Here is a 17,278-nt window from a genome sequence, read left to right on the forward strand (position 1 = left end):
ACAGAGGAGATTTTTAATTTGTTTTCGAACGACACATATAAACATGTTATTAAAACCTGCGCCGTTTGTGAACGATCGATGCTTTTGGCCCTTATGGCAGAAACACTTAAAATTTGTCATTTTACGAGGTACATGAGATAGGGATGAGTCATTAACAGTTGGATTTATACTTCTGTCAATGACACCCCGCTGTCGTAAAGATTGGAGGTGATATCAACACGAATGATAATAATAATCCCAATAAAATTCGATAATGTTATTATTAATTGGAGGTTTGTCGGTCGAAGGGTAAGAAAAAGTATCTCCACGTATAACAATGGAGAAGACAGGCGGAAACCCCATATATGGGTTATTAGCCGCAGATGCACGCCACGATAAAAGGGAAGCAACGATAAAGAGAAATTACGATAGGAAAGAGTGTCAGCGACCGCTGAAATGAAAAAGTCCTGCAGCTTTTTGAGACAACTCGTGCATATAACCAGCTGACCCGTGCAATCCAGCAGGAATCATTTTCAAGAGAGGACATAAACTTCACTTGATAAGTGCAACGCGCTTTGCCCGGTTATCGATCCGCCGCCGGGGACTCCTCCCCTCTGACCCAGAACTAGGTTCCTTGTGTCATATACGCCCCTTTGCCTTTTCGCTCTCCAGGACTCATTTCGTTGATACTCCGGTCTCTTATTCATGTCAGCAAAGCCGTGGTCGTCAACCGATCCAAACATAAGAAAAGCAAACTCCCCGTCTTTGTTCCAGGTTTGATCGTCACATTACCAAAAGGAGAAAGAAGTGGAAAAGAGGAGAACGAAACGCTTTTTAATTAACATATCGCTTGCTCAATTTGCTTGTCTTTATTTCGACGGGAGATTAACGCGTCAGTGGTGGTTGTCGTTAACGGGATCCCCTATGTTGGGGGGCGCAACCCCTCGCCTTTAAAGCGAGGGAGATTAATTGTATTGAATTTCACCCCAAGAACTTGACATATTTCGTCGTTCGCGCTTGGATCATTGTGTATTGGAATTTATCGGTGGCATTGCCGCTTGTTTCCCAGGTAAATTTTATTTTTTCTACGATTCGAGAACGGAAATTACGCCCGGAAAACGACAAAAAACTCACATTTTTGTTATTATTAAATATTTAACCTTTTCACTGCGCAATGTTTTTTGAAAATTTTTTTAACTGTGCGCGGTTTGTCAGCTCCTGCGACAATATACGTTCCGAGCAGTTGATCGGTGTTTTGCCTTGGCGTATATTAACGTCTTGAGCACTTGACCGATTAACTAGTTTTACAAATGTTCATAGAGATTTTAATTTTCCACAACGTCAATATATTAAACAAGGTAACATTGAGATGAGAGCTGATTATTATGGTGATATTACCTGGCCCTTAGTTCGTATCTACTTTTAAACTGCGTGGATAAAAAGATGCATGGAATAGATTTCAAATGAATTTTAGTCGTAGACGGATATATACGTTCTGAGCAGGGAACGGTAAAAAAAAATGTATTTAAAAAAATGAAAGCTATTGTGACTGTGTATTTCTAAGAGGTAGATAACCATATTTGTGTCTTCAAAAAATTATGTTTTGAGCAGTTGACCACTTCTTAATCAATGCGAATATATCCGTTCGGAGCAGTTTGAGCGAAATATTATTTTGCGGATTTTTCCGGGCCGAGCAGTGTAAAGGTTAATAACAGTAAACAAACCGAGCTATTTTTGACACGCGAACTTGTCTGAAAGGTGCCAAGTACAAACCGATGATGCTCCGTCCGGGAGGACGATTTTCCCAGAAAATGCGTCAACACTTCGGGAATGCAGCAAGTCTGAAAATTCCCCGTATTTTCCCTAGAAAAGTTATCAGTTTCATACATGGTGTAGTTATAATGATATAAGCACGGAAAGCGGATATTTAGCGCACGCACACAAAGGAAAAATGAGCGTTTGTTTGAAACACCGTTGATAAAAAATTCAATGAACTAGTATACAGGGTGAGTCAAGCTTGATTAGTCCTTCTGTGACGCTTTTATAAAAAACTATTTTATATTTTTAAAAAGATCAATGTATGTGTTTGCATGCATAAAATGCATATCTTAAAAGTAATTTCAGTTGACTTGAAGTGCACTACTCTTGAGGGCCGCATTCAACTTTTTTTCTTTAAATGCAACCTACCACTTTTAGTGGAGGATTTTGATGAGTTATTTAATAAGCTATTCAAAACTATCAATTTTTATATTTTTGATTGTGGCGTTGTCAAGTTATGATTTTTTTCCGAAAATTGTTTTAGTCCGGTCAAAATAGACATTTCAAATGACGAAAATTTCGATAGAGTTGCATTTTGGTAGAGACCTTGGGTACACCTGTAGAATTAAAGTACCAAAAGTCCTCATAGATCCTATGTGTTCTAAAAAAGTTATTCAATGTCAACAGCCAAAATTTTCGTTGTTTTGGCTTTATCTTGAAAATGGTAAGTTTTATCAAAAATATAGGGATCATAATATTGTCTACAAAAATGGTTCTTATACTTTTTTTCCTAAAAATCACCATTCCTAAGATATCGCCATTTTAAAAGTTGATGAATTTACATTCTATCGAATTTCCGTAAAAAAGCAATACCGAAAAGCAGTAAGCAGATTTTGATGAAATTTGCAGAAACGCTTTATTTCAGCATAAAATTGAAATGATGAAAAGTTCATCAAGACATTAAAACTGGTTAGGTTTTCTTGAGGGCTTTTTGCTTCTTGAGAATTCTTTTAAGTGTGTTTTTATTGGAAAAAAAAGATTTTTAACAGTTACATTGACACACATTATACAGGGTCCGGCAACACTTGTGTCCACCCCCAAAATCACCTTTAATTTTAACGATGAAATTTTGAAAATTTGCATACGCTCACAGTTAACAAAGCTCTAGAAGCTGACGCAAACATTTGTTTTTTATCACTGATAGTTTTGGCGTCGCGACGCCTTAAAAATGTAATTTTTAGGTAATCGTGAGGATTTGTGATATCAACCCCTAATTTATTTTTTTTTTCAATATAAATGTGTTAAAAATATCTCAGTTGTTATTTTAGATTCAGTGCAAATTGTCTTCAAAATTTGAGAAAAAAATGCTGTTTTATCAAGTTAGTTTTCAATTTCATTACGTCAAAATTGGGAACTATGTTTACACCCATCTGTCAACATCTTGTGTCACAAATGACATCTATTCTTTGGCTCGCTTTAGATTGTAACAAAAGTCTTACTTGGTGAAATTGTCGCTTTGTCGATGTTAATTAACGATTTCTGGTGTCCATAAAGTGCAACATGTCCGTGTTAATCAAAATTAACCTTTATAAGAGTGAATGTAGTGACTTGTGAAATTTTGGTGTAAACGTAGTTTGCCACTGCGCCGTCATAATTTGGAAACTAACGGATCGATTTCAAGTCACTGCGTTAACGCAAATTTGCAACCGTTGCCAAGGTATGAGCAATGTGATTGGCGTTGCTATGTTGCAAATGGGATTTGCAGTAACGCAAGTCACACTTGAAATCGACCCCTAACTTGATAAAGCAGCGTTTTTTTTTCGCAAATTTTAATCACAATTTGTATTTGATTTAAAACAAAAACTCAAATATTTGTGTTACAGTTATGTCGAAAAAAATTTGAATTCGCGAATATTTCCGCAAAAACTCAAAAATCGCTAAAAATTATAATTCTTAGGCGTCGCGACGCTAAACAAACCGTGATAAAAAACAAATTTTTTTGTCAGCTTCTAGAGCTTCGTCAACTGTGAGCGTATGCAAATTTTCAAAATTTTGTATTTAAAATTAAAGACGATTTTGGGGGTGGACACAAGTGTTGCCGGACCCTGTATATCATTCTTAAGATTTTTTCGCTTTTTTTGCCACTTTTTTTCAAATAATATCAACTTGTTATACATCAAACTGGGTATTTTTTTATTTTGTAGGGAGGATGCTATGTTATAACTTGGTTTCAGTTTTTTGTATCGTAATTAAAGCAAAAAACAGGTTTTTAACCATGTTTTTTCATAATTTATACTCCTAAATCTTCATAGAATGTCACAAAAATTGGTTTGAACATTTGATATGTCAATATAAAGGGCGCTAACTTGACAAATTGTAATCGTTTACATTTGTTTAAATATTAATTGTTTTACAAAATGCGTAATATCTTCGAAATAAATACCTAAAAGCGTGCAATCTTTGGTAAATAAATAGAAAAAAATATTTACGTTGAATCCACCAACATTTTTTGCTTATAAACCTGTTTTTTTTATTATAAATTATTGTTTGCGAAGTTATTTGACCAGAACCCCTTTAAAAATTAAAAAAAAATCAAGTTCTGGCTATTTGTAATTTTTTTTTACATTTAAGTATAAAATTAATTTCTGGTCAAATCAAGACAAAATGCATAGTTTAGTTATTGAACGTTGAAGTTTTATCTTCATATCTCGGAAGGCAATGGTGCTGTCAATTTTTAAATCAGACACTTCAACTTCAAGAATTTTCGGAAAAAAAATCATAACTTGACAACGCCACGACCAAAAATTTAAAAGTTGATAGTTTTAATAACTAAATAACTCATCAAAATCCTCCACTAACAGTGGTAGGTTGCATTTAAAGAAAAAATGATGAATGCAGCCCTGCAAAAATGGTGCACTTCTGCCAACTGAAAATAATTTTAAGATATGCATGTTATTCAAACATAATAAAGATTCACGTTCAAATTTAGTAACTTTTATTTTTGAGCTGTGTAACTAAGGTTATAATTGTTCTAGGGTAATGTCTTGTAAAATAGATGTCATCCAAATGACAATTTTTGGTTTGTCATTGAAGGTAAATATTTATTTTCCAAACGAAAAAGAAGAAAATCATCAGAGCTCCGAATCAGATTCAAAACTAGTTCATCGATTTCATCTTCTGAATCTGACTTTGTTTTTGTTAGTGTTATAATGACTGATGGAATACTGTCTACAGTTGCGTCTCCCATGAGTGCTGACCAGTCTTGCTTAATTAATTTTTCGCAGTGTGAAATAAAGTTTTTTCAGTTGTTTGGTGCGCTTTGCGAAATTGATTTTAGCCATAAATTTCTGACTTTGTTCTTTCCGATCCTGTGTTCTTCCTTTTGAAACCGCTTGTCTTGTAATAGTTGATTCCATCTCGTTATATTGTCAAATTTGAATGACAAATTTATTTGATAGACAATGATGCCAATGTTTAATTCCTAGTTATTTCAGAAATTCAACGTAACGACCCAAAAGTATCTATTAGTTACTTCTACCGAACGTGAATCGCTAATATAGTATATCCGGTGAGAGATTGGGAGATTTCGACAGTTGACATATTGGTTGGCAGCAAATTATGCTACAAAATACACTAAAAACACTAAATTCCTACGCGACATGGGTTGACAGAGTTGTCAGTAACTGGGGTTATTTTGTTAATTTAAATTTAGCGCGTATGGTACACTTTTTATTGCGTATACTTCATATCAATTGATAGTGAGGTCCAAATGTCAAACTTGGCCCGAAATTTGGAAGTATCCCAAAAAATTGTGTGGAGGAATGTACTTCATAGGGACATTTTTATACACCAAAAGTTGACGACCTTGTCTGACAGCACTTTGACAGAAACGTCATCACTTCTAAACATTGACAATTGGCTTCCGTATTTACGGAAATTTGAAGTTTTCAAAGAAGTAGATTCTTTTTCTAGTTGTTGACAATGAAATTATAAAATTTGCGTGGCCCGTTTTCGTATGACTGAAATATTTAAGTTGTTAACTTATTAGAAGAACTGGTTAAAAGTGAAACACATGGAGAATTTAGCAAAGCTTTTAATGTTTACATAGTCAACTATAAAGTGTTCAATTCGTATTTAGGTAAATTCTAACTACCGCAACCATCGAAGATTTTGAATTGCTGAATTTGAATACGTCTATACCTCACATATCAAAAATTTCATGTTGTTTTAGTGTAGGAAATAAAATGTCGTCAAATTATGACCATGGGATTCACTCTGAGGTGCGGTTGTCAGCACAAAACTTCCCATTGCAAAGAAGTTTAACAAAGTTGTGTCCCTTTAATGGCGCATTTTTAAGATTTGCAGCAATTAGACGATTCCAAAAATGTTTTCCTTTACAAAAGTGATCACTTTTTTTAACGATATCGCAAATGTACACCAAACAGACTTTGCAATAACCAAACTATCAAAAAGAAAGAAATTGAATGTGGCCTGAAATACACCAAACATTAGGTCTACCTTTCTTGAATAGTGAAACTTACAGAAGAGTGAAGTTCATGGTGGCCAGACAATATTCCTCATCCTATTCATGCTCTAAAATTTTAAACAAAGTAAAGACCCTCTAGTGAAACCTTAAATGTCAACTTACACATTGGTACAGAGCAAATGAAGTCGAAATTGCTTTTTTTAACGTTGGCGCAAACATTTTCATCCGCTTACAATACACTTTTTGAAAACCAGAAAATGTCAATAATTAAACCTTTGACTACGTCATCCCCCTCTAATATCAGTTCACAAAAGATAAAAGTCAAGTTACCTTTGATTTCTGTAAAATCAGAGTGTCCATTTCAATCATCATTTCATGGGACTGTACTTTGAAGTTTGTTGTCAATGTCAGTTCAGTTTGTTTAATTTTAGTTTACCTTAGAGAACTTCTTAGTGTCTTGTTGAAACTTCCCAATGCAGAAATTATCTATTTCTTACGCTTTCTTGCAGAGTGAGTTAAAATTAAAGATTTCATTTTGAAATTTTGGCATTATAATTGTCAAATATCCATTTGGTTACCAATTTCACCAACTGTTCCGTTTAGGGTTATTTTTTATTGCCAACCATAGTAACTTTTATGTTTTGCGAATGGATATTACGTCATTACGTTGCAAGTAATACCAACTTTTCCAAAATGTGCTAGCATAGTACAATACACTGCTCAATGTGTATATAGGCTTTAACACAATGGGGGCCACACTATCAATTGGTATGAAATATAGATTTAGTGACTTTTCTGTCCATCAAACTCTCACTGTGCGAACTATACATTCATCTTTTCAAAAATATAAAATAGTTATTTGTTACAAAAGACTTGACTCACTCTGAAAATCGGTTGTATTATCCTGCGGAGGATGTATGCCAACTAATTTAATTAAAATGTTTATTGACTAGCGACAAACGCGACAGCTCTTCGCAAATTTATCGTTCTGTCACTTGACAGAAAGGCGACATTGCCGTTTCGGCACTGAACGCGAAAATTTGACATGACCTGCTTTCTTTGAAGGTTTCTCTTAACCAATGTGTGACATATGTACGCGAGACGCGAAAATAACCGTTTAAATTTAGATTGACGCTCTCTTTTATACGTATTTTTGTGTTTTTCTTTGTGCGTTAAACATCAATGAAGAGGACAAGGTTAGGAACCGTTTAAAAATACCAAAAGATCGATCAAATAAAAAACTTTCGGTTCTGTGATTATATTTCCTCGATATTTCTTCGTTTTAGATCAAGGATAACTTAAAGTAGATCAAGATTTGATGATTCGCTTTCGGGGCTTTGGTAGCGACGAAAGCAATAATTATATTTTATGGGCGGCGCAAAATATGGGACAGTTTATATAAAGAAATATGGGAAATTGCGACGACAATACCGAACGGTAATTTCTTGGTGGAACTTTGTTCTTTTGAACGGCGAAATTCGATGAATGAGCGTCTTCCGGTGCAGTTGTTATCAATTTGGTTGTATAAAATCTGGAACACGTTGTATTATTTTGTCGGCAATACTATAATTTGCAAATTGCGGCAAGAGCCGGCAATTTAAGTCGTGCTTCCAGGGCACGGTTCGAACGCTTATTTTGAACAGGTTCGCGTGACCTCACCGAAGAATACCAATACAAACTAAACGATAAATATTTTTCGTTGTGTCCATGCAAATCACTCCCGCATTAAAACGCCGCACAGACACGCGTCCGAGGGCGTTGTTTACGAAAGTCTGTGAGCAAACAATGCGGAAATACGCGGATAAATGGTGCTAGTTCGGTTTTGATAGAACGTTCGGAAAGAGCTAATTAAAATTCCTTTTTTGTGGCTTAATGGGTAATGACTAGACCATGCGGTGTGGTAACAGATCTCCGAGAGCATAATACCAGTCGGAGTCTTCCCACAATTTCACAAGTCGTGGGCGTTTTAACCCGTTAGGTCAAGCCTTTAATACGGTCTTTCGTATATAGCGCTCACCTAGAAATTAAATTGTTTTTACCCTGACGGTATACAATCACCCGGCGCGGCAAGAACGCGCCTTTAATTGCGGACTAAATAACTTGGAATTAAACCGGCGAGAGGCTCGGATTTGATTTTTCATTCATTCGGGGCGGACGCTTTTATATGGACATAAAGGAGAATCCTTTTTTCGAATCTTCTCAAAGGGAAATACTTTTAGATGAATTACGAAATATTTAGTCCACACTTCTTTTCCGACTGGAGAAGTTGGTTCGCAGTGGCTTTCAGATGAAATTCGTGTCGGAATTAGCACCACCGCCCCAGTTTTGACCAATGAAAACTAAATTTTCGCGAGATTTGAGCAAGAAGCCGACGTACGTTCACTTTTGGTTGGCTTTCAACTGTTTTTGTTGCACTGAAAGTCTCTTTCGCGTTTTTTTTTGTATGCAACCATTATGGCACATTTAATTAAACGTTTGCTTAAATATAAAACTAGATAACTACTCGTAAAACAACCCAACAAAATTTGGACAGATTATTATTTTTGATATGTTGACTGACTGCCCCAAATCTCAATTAGAAATTTTCATTTTCACGAAAAGCCAAGAATGTCTAATATTTTCTATTCGGATGTGTAAATTTAATAGTTTTAATGCTAGGGTAACGAAATTTGGGCAGATTACTACTTTTGATCTGTTGACTAACTGTTCGAAATCTTAAATTTTTTGGGCAACAGGGACGGATTTTCGAATTTTTCATTTTTAAAACGAGGCAAAATTGTTCAATATTTTCCATTCGAACTTGTAAGTTTGGTAGTTTTGATGGTAGAACAACGAAATTTGGACAGATTACTATCTTTGATCTGTTGACTGAGTGTTCTAAATCTTAATTTTTTTGAGCAATAGGGACGGATTTTAGAACTTTTCATGTTCACGACGAGTCAAAAATGTCCAATATTTTCCATTCGGACATGTAATTTTGGTAGTTTTGATGCTAGGGCAACGAATTTTCGGCAGATTACTATTTTTGACCTGTTGACTGTCTGTCTCAAATCTCAATTTTTTTGAACAACAGGAACGGATTGTAGAAATTTTTAGTTTCAAGACGAGCCAAAAATGTCCAATATTTTCCATTTCAACATGTAATTTATTTTTGACATGTTGACTATTTGTTCCAAATTTCAACTTTTTTAAGCAACAGGGACGGATTTTAGAATTTTTCAGTTTGAGGACGAGCCAAAAATTTCCAGTATTTTTGTTTCGTACTTGTAATTTTGGTAGTTTTGATGTTAGGGCAACGAAATTTGGCCAGATTACTATTTTTGACATGTTGACTGTTTGTCCCAAATTTCAAATTTTTTGAGTAGCAGGGACGGATTTTAAAAAGTTTCATTTTCAAGACGAACCAAAAATGTTCAATATTTTCCATTAGGACGTGTAATTTTTATAGTTTTGATGGTAGGGTAACGAAATTTGGACATATTACTATTTTTCTCATGTTGACTATTAGTTCCAAATTTCAACTTTTTTAAGCAACAGGGACGGATTTTAGAATTTTTCAGTTTGAGGACGAGCCAAAAATTTTCAGTATTTTTGTTTCGTACTTGTAATTTTGGTAGTTTTGATCTTAGGGCAACGAAATTTGGCCAGATTACTATTTTTGACATGTTGACTGTTTGTCCCAAATTTCAAATTTTTTTAGTAGCAGAGACGGATTTTAAAAAGTTTCATTTTCAAGACGAACCAAAAATGTTCAATATTTTCCATTCGGACGTGTAATTTTGGTAGTTTTGATGGTAGGATAAAGAAATTTGGACATATTACTATGTTTTTCATGCTGACTATTTGTTCCAAATTTTAAATTTTTTGAGCAACAGGGACGGATTTTAGAATTTTTCATTTTGAAGACGAGTCAAGAATTTCCAATATTTTCCATTTGGACGTGTAATTTTGGTAGTTTTGATGCGGGGCAACGAAATTTGGAGACATTACTAGCTCTGACTTGTTTATGGTTTGTCTTAAATTCCAAAGTTTTTGGGTCACAGGGACGGATTTTTGAAATTTTTATTTTTAAGACGAGTCAAAAATGTCCAGTATTTTCCATTCGGACGTGTAATTTTCGTACTTTTAATGCTAGGGCAACAAAATTTTTACAGATTACTATTTTTGATATGTTGACTGTCAGTTCCAAATTTAATTTTTTGAGCAACAGGGACGGATTTTTTAATTTTTCCTTTTCAAGACGACCAAAAATGTCCAATATTTTCTCTTTTAGAACCTGTAATTTTAACAGTTTTGATGCTAGGGCAACGAAATTTGGACAGATTACCATTTTTGACCTGTTGACTGTCTGTCGCAAATCTCAAATTTTTTGAACAACAGGGACGGATTTTAGAAATTTTTATTTTCAAGGGGAGCTAAACATCTCTAATATTTTGAGCAAGAAGCCGACGTACGTTCACATTTGGTTGGCTTTCAACTTTTCAGTTATTTCTCGCACCGAACATCTCATTTGCGTTTTTCTTTTTATGCAACCATGATGGCACATTTAATTAAACGTTTGCTTAAATATAAAACTGCCATTCAAGATAACTACTCGTAAAACGCGCATTAAACGGTGTTGTTTCAGTCTCGGAATTATTTACTGTTGTTAAATGTAACACTAATTTACGTCTATATTTGTTTAATCGTTTAAGTCGACTTAACACTGCAATATCCATCGATTTTTCACACATGTATCTGTTTAGATAACCCCAGCGGCTGATAATATTTTCTGCGAATCCTTCGTTTTGTTGTCTCTTGGTTTCTTGGGATTGCTTATTTATTTAGATATTTGGACTTTTTGCTGGCTGAATATACGAATGGACGTAAATAGACGGCAATCCGCGAAGTGGTAAACGAGTTAATTTTGTCCTAACATCTTCCGTTTAAGAACTGGAAGACCTTCAAGTTGACCAATGAGAAGCAGTAGCGCAGGGGAGGAAAAACACTAAATCAAATTATTTTGAATTGGCAGTCTTGTTTTCTTTATTATTAAAACGGTAAATTACACATTTCAAAAGTTTGCCGTTTCGACAATTTGAGGTTTTCTCTTTATTACACTTTTTTATATTCTCATTCTTTCCTTTCATCTGCATTTACCGGCGGCACGTAATTTGATGCAACTTAAAGGTGCGTCCTCACTTGTAACAGAACATCGTAACGTAACATCGCCGCGTATCAATGTGGACGGGTACTCCGTAACAACGCAACACCGTAACATCGTAACATCGGAGCGTTCCATCGCTTGTCGGTTTTTCAGCGTCACATCAAAGGAATGTTACGCGACCATGATGGAGTGTTGGTTACACGTGTGGACGGCATGTGCAACATCAATGCGTAACTTTCGTAACATTCTCGTAAAGTTTTTATATAAGCTACTAACTGCTTGAAATTTCAAGTCCAACAGTAACTCTTTTCCACCATATGCAGTTCTACTGTAAAATAAGCGATTCTGCCAATATCGTCGTTGTCTAGGTTTTTTTTTCTTCATTATTAAATGATGAATAACAATGTAAGCCGCAGCAGCAACATCCATCTTGATGCAGTGGACGATATTAACTGAAGAAATCGGAACGGCATAATGTTCGCTTCTATGTTACGATGCGATGTTGCGATACGCGTCAAAAATCATTATATCGTAACTTCATCGCGTACCACAAAAATGTTACGCGACGAGGTTACGTTACGATGTTCTGTTACAAGTGAGGACGCACCTTAAGAATCCGCTTGTTTTGATGCTAAATGACGATTTTTTTGTCCATTCTGGCCGTTTCTGGGTTGGATTCGCAGAGTAGAACTTGAAATTTAGAAAACTACTAGTTTTTTATTAAGATTCAACTTTTAAATTGCGAGAAAACTGCGGAACTCACGAAATCTACAAAATTCATAGAGAAATTTGCTTTTTTGGCCGTTTTCTGGGTTGGATTCGCAGAATAGAGGTTGAAATCTAGCAAACTACTAGTTTTTATCAAGATTCAACGGCTAAATCGCGAGAAAACTGCAGAAGTCTTCACGAAATCTGCAAAATTCGTAGAGAAATCCGCTTATTTTGATGCTAAATGACGATTTCTTTGGGAAGTCGAAAGACTATCAGTGAAACCCCCTGTATACCTTGAAATACCTCGCACTTATTTCCGATATCATAATCCACGTCTGCTGTTGCATCATCCGTCGATCGGACTTTCCATCGCAGCTGTACGATACCAGCCTCAAATATTCACTGAATAATTAAATGTATCGACGTCTCTTTACCTCCACCTATCGTTTCTAATAAGGGAGGCTCTCTGTTTTTTCCGCTTGATTATGTCCTCGACACAAAGTCTGATTTATGCGCAGGAAAAGTTCGGTAACTGGACGACTTTGTTCTCATCCAAGTCGTTAAGTTATCGATCCCGTACACAAATTGGATTTAGTGAATTACTTTAGCGATATTACTAGGAAGTTTTGCGGTCCGGGGGTTACCTGGAGCTGAAAGAAAGGAAATTCCGCCCGAACAACCGAAGGGAATAAATAAGCTCGTTCGCTGGGAATCGAAGTAACGAGCGGGTTTTTCCGATAAAAGAAATTAACGTTTTTGCATGTTATCCTCCCGTTAAAGTGTTTGTAATTGCGACGGGAAAATGTTCGAAGGTTATATTTATTCCGTTAAAGTAATTTCTCATGAATTTTTAAGAAGCCTTCAGCGGAAATTACTTTAAGATCCTCTCGAGTATATCGTGTGGATTTCGAGGAAGGGCGATGCTGAAATTGTTTGTCACCAAGGGAAGATTCGAAATAAGTTTAATAATCATTTTTGTTGCGGTAGAAGTTTGATGACTTCCGGAGTTTGGGTTGGAAAGGTCGAACTTTACTCGAGCTTTTTGATGTTGGTTTTTAATTTTGAATGTTTGAGAACGAAGCTTTCGGGAATTCCGTTCAATATTCGATGTGATGTTACTGGTGATCGAAAGCTTTTAATATTATAGATTGCTCTCGAATTGTAGATTCGCTCGCTTCGCTCGCCGTTTTAATAAAACGCGAATTTTAAATTCCGCACGGATTATAACGGACAGGTCACATAGTTCGAGCTTTATTTGCTGCGCCCTCTTCATTCTTCTTTTATTGCATGTAAAAACTGATAATTTCTTGCAGGAAGTTATGAAGATTAAACCGTTTCCGCTAATCTCCAATCTGCATAAGCAAGTAAATAAAATCAAAATTAATTTAATAAAGGAGGAATTCCAAAATGGGAATTCCTGGTGGATTCTCCCAAGGTCGCCGAACTTGACTTGATGAGGGTGTGCTTTGTGCCGTCATTTTTCGGTAGCTGAATCATCAATTAAAAATTCAAGACGTGCCTAATCGTGCATTAATTGTCCCATCGCTTCCTCCAGTCTCCGGAAATTTAATACTACATGTAATCACTTCGTTTCTCTGTAATCATCTAGTTTCTCCGACGTTTGAATATTTAAGTCGAATCGATATAATAACTAGATACTCTCGACTTTGCAAGTGTTGTGTACATTTTACTCCTCACAAAGGGATCACGTGGCATTTATTCCGGGTTTTTGTTTCAGATAAACCTGCGGCTGATCCTCGTCAGCGGGAAGACAAAAGAGTTCCTGTTCAGTCCAAGCGATTCAGCTGGTGATATTGCACAACACGTCTTCGACAACTGGCCAGAAGGTAACGGATTATTTATTGTTGTTCATTTGAAAACATACAATGCAGGTTTGGGCGTCGTTAATTCCGGGCGGCGCTCGTTTTTTAAGCCAGCAGGTTTTGTGGGGAAAATTCTCGAAAACTCATCATTTTCCTACAGTATTGATCTTATTGACTGACTAATTTCGAGTGCGGCTTATCGATATATTACTTTACTACGTGAAGGGAATTTCTAGACCTTCAAAAAGAACTATTTCACTTCGCAGCGATATTTCATGGAACAAATCGAATTGTAATGCTTTCACAAGGAATTGAGTGTAACCGTCTAAAACGAGTTAACAAAGAAAACACATTTAATATCGGCGCTCGTGTTGGCAGCCAAAGTATTCCACAAAAGAAGTGTCAAAAAATATTCATATTGTTGTGTTTGACAGTTAAAACAAAATCACGGTTCGGAGGCAAAGAGCGATAAAATCAAAAGTTAAAAGCCCTCATTTATGCGCCACTGATTGAATTTCCAATAAACGGAGCTGCCGTCAATCAGGCAAAGACCTACAAGAAATGAATAATGCCGCACTGATACGTACAGGCTCCCACTTTGTATCATAATCGGATGAAAAATCAATCAATGGCAAGGCAAGTTTTAATACCATCAAAAGCAACATCCGTTGCAGGTTGCGTTTATTCTCTGACGAAACGGTACGACTTTGCATGTGAACAATTGCTTGAAATTTATCTATTGTGCGAGCAAGAAACTGCTGTTTATTCACACGAGGTAAAAACGCAATGAATTGCATAATGTGGCGCTCAGGAGGTTGAAAAAATGATCGCAAGCGGTTAAAGTTATCTTCCCGGGCAAACAAATCTAGTGCAATAAAAGCAAAAAGCAAACTTGGATTTTTAAGTATTAGTGTGTTATTAAAATATTGCGTGTATAAAAATAAACGGATTGAGTTTCTGCAACAGATGTTAATGTTTATAGTTTCGGCATCGCAACAATTAAACTGTTCAATAGAATATAGACAAAATTATCTTGGCATGAAAAGCGAAGAGGGGCCAACATGCTGTTTTTAAAGAATAAAAATGTCAGTTTTTTTTTAATTTTTATTTTCAAGAATTTTTTTTAATAGTTTCCACTTTGACCTGTAGTTTTGGCAGAATTGACGCTAGGTCAAGTGTCAAGTGTCTGTTCCAAATCTCAAATCTTTTGAGCAACAGGGACGGATTTTAGAAATTTTCTTTTTCAAGAGGAGCTAAACAGGCCCAATATTTTCCATTCGCACATGTAATTTTGGTAGTTTTGATGGTAGGGCAACAAAATTTAGACAGATTACTAGTATTGACATGTTGACTGTTTATTCCAAATTTCAACTTTTTTGAGACGCAGGGACGGATTTTAGAAATTTTCTTTTTCAAGGCGAGGCAATAATGTCTAATATTTCGTATTGGGATGGAAATTTAGTAGTTTTAATGCTAGGACAACGAAATTTGGACAGATTACTATTTTTGATCTGTTGACTATTGGTTCTAAATCTAAAATTTTTTGAGCAACAGGGACGGATTTTAGAAATTTTTATTTTTAAGACGAGTAAGAATATCCAATAGATTCCATTCGGACATGTAATTTTAGTAGTTTTGATGGTAGGGCAACGAAATTTGGACTGATTAGTATTTTTGACATGTTGACTGTTTGTTCCAAATTTCAACTTTTTTGAGCACAAGGGACGGATTTTAGAATTTTTCATTTTCAAGACGAGGCAATAATGTCTAATATTTTCAATTCGGATGGTAAATTTAATAGTTTTATTGCTAGGGCAACGAAATTTGGACAGATTACTATTTTTGATCTGTTGACTATTTGTTCTAAATCTTAAATTTTTTGAGCAACAGGGACGGATTTTAAAAATCTTAATTTTTAAGACGAGCAAAAATATCCAATAGATTCCATTCGGACATGTAATTTTGATAGTTTTGATGGTAGGGCAACGAAATTTGGACAGATTACTGTTTTGACATATTGACTGTTTGTTCCAAATTTCAACTTTTTTGAGCAAAAGGGACGGATTTTAGAATTTTTCATTTTCAAGAGGAGGCAAAAATGTCCAACATTTTTTATTCGCACATGTAATTTTGGTAGTTTTGATGCTAGGGCAACGAAATTTGGACAAATTACTATTTTGGATCGGTTGACTGTCTATTCCAAATCTTAAATTTTTTGAGCAACAGGAACGGATTTTACAATTTTTCATTTTCAAGTCGAAGCAATAATGTCTAATATTTTCAATTCGGATGTGTAAATTTAATAGTTTTATTGCTAAGGCAACGAAATTTGGACAGATTACTATTATTGATCTGTTGACTTCCTGTTCTAAATCTTAAATTTTTTGAGCAACAGGGACGGATTTTAGAAATTTTCTTTTTCAAGACGAGGCAATAATGTCTAATATTTCCTATTGGGATGTAAATTTAATAGTTTTAATGCTAGGGCAACGAAGTTTGGACAGATTACTATTTTTGATCTGTTGACTATCTGTTCCAAATCTTAAATTTTTTGAACAACAGGGACGAATTTTAGAAATTTTTATTTTTAAGACGAGCAAAAATATCCAATAGATTCCATTCGGACATGTAATTTTGGTAGTTTTGATGGTAGGGCAACGAAATTTGGACATATTACCATTTTTGACATATTGACTATTTGTTCCAAATTTCAACTTTTTTGAGCAAAAGGGACGGATTTTAGAATTTTTCATTATCAAGACGAGACAAAATTGTCCCATATTTTTTATTCGCACATGTAATTTTAGTAGTTTTGATGGCAAGGCAACGAAATTTGGACAGATTTTTATTTTTGACATGTCGACTATTTGTCCAAAATTTCATCTTTTTTGAGCAACAGGGACGGATTTTAGAATTTTTCATTTTGAGGACGAGCCAATTTCCAATATTTTTCATTCGTACCTGTAATTTTATTAGTTTTAATGGCAGAGCAACGAAATTTGGACATATTACTATTTTTGATCTGTTGAGTATCTGTCCCAAATCTTAAATTTTTTAAGCAACAGAGACGGATTTTAGAAATTTTAATTTTCAAGACTAGCCAACAATCAACTCTTCTCTCCTCGTTTAGCGAGCGGAAAACCTTGACGCTTTTTGTACAATCTTATAAAAACCATTTGTCTGTCGATCTGCATAAAATCTTCATAAATAAACGTGTTTTCTTATAGCTAACGCATAAAATGTATGCCAAATATAGGCGATTAAGCGCCGAACCGGTCAGATTTTGCAAGAAACAGCGATAGAAAGCTGAAATTTTGTAAGTTTAATAAATAAGTGTTACAATTTGTCATCAGCGTTTTCGGGGCTTGTGAAATT

At 35.2% G+C, this 17,278-nt stretch overlaps 1 protein-coding gene across 1 annotated transcript in view; it reads left to right on the forward strand.

Annotated features, from left to right (window-relative positions):
* Positions 1-17,278, forward strand: part of LOC148166411 (ubiquitin-like protein 3) — a 44,172-nt gene that overhangs the window by 24,924 nt on the left and 1,970 nt on the right. The window contains exon 2 of the mRNA XM_088048639.1: positions 13,819-13,927. Coding sequence (XP_087904765.1) covers positions 13,819-13,927 — 109 coding nt within the window. The remainder of the gene's footprint in view (positions 1-13,818; positions 13,928-17,278) is intronic.

Source organism: Gnatocerus cornutus, unplaced genomic scaffold (assembly GCF_029298725.1).
Source record: "Gnatocerus cornutus isolate USDA-ARS CGAHR unplaced genomic scaffold, icGnaCorn1.1 ctg00000023.1, whole genome shotgun sequence".
Taxonomy (NCBI): domain Eukaryota; kingdom Metazoa; phylum Arthropoda; class Insecta; order Coleoptera; family Tenebrionidae; genus Gnatocerus; species Gnatocerus cornutus.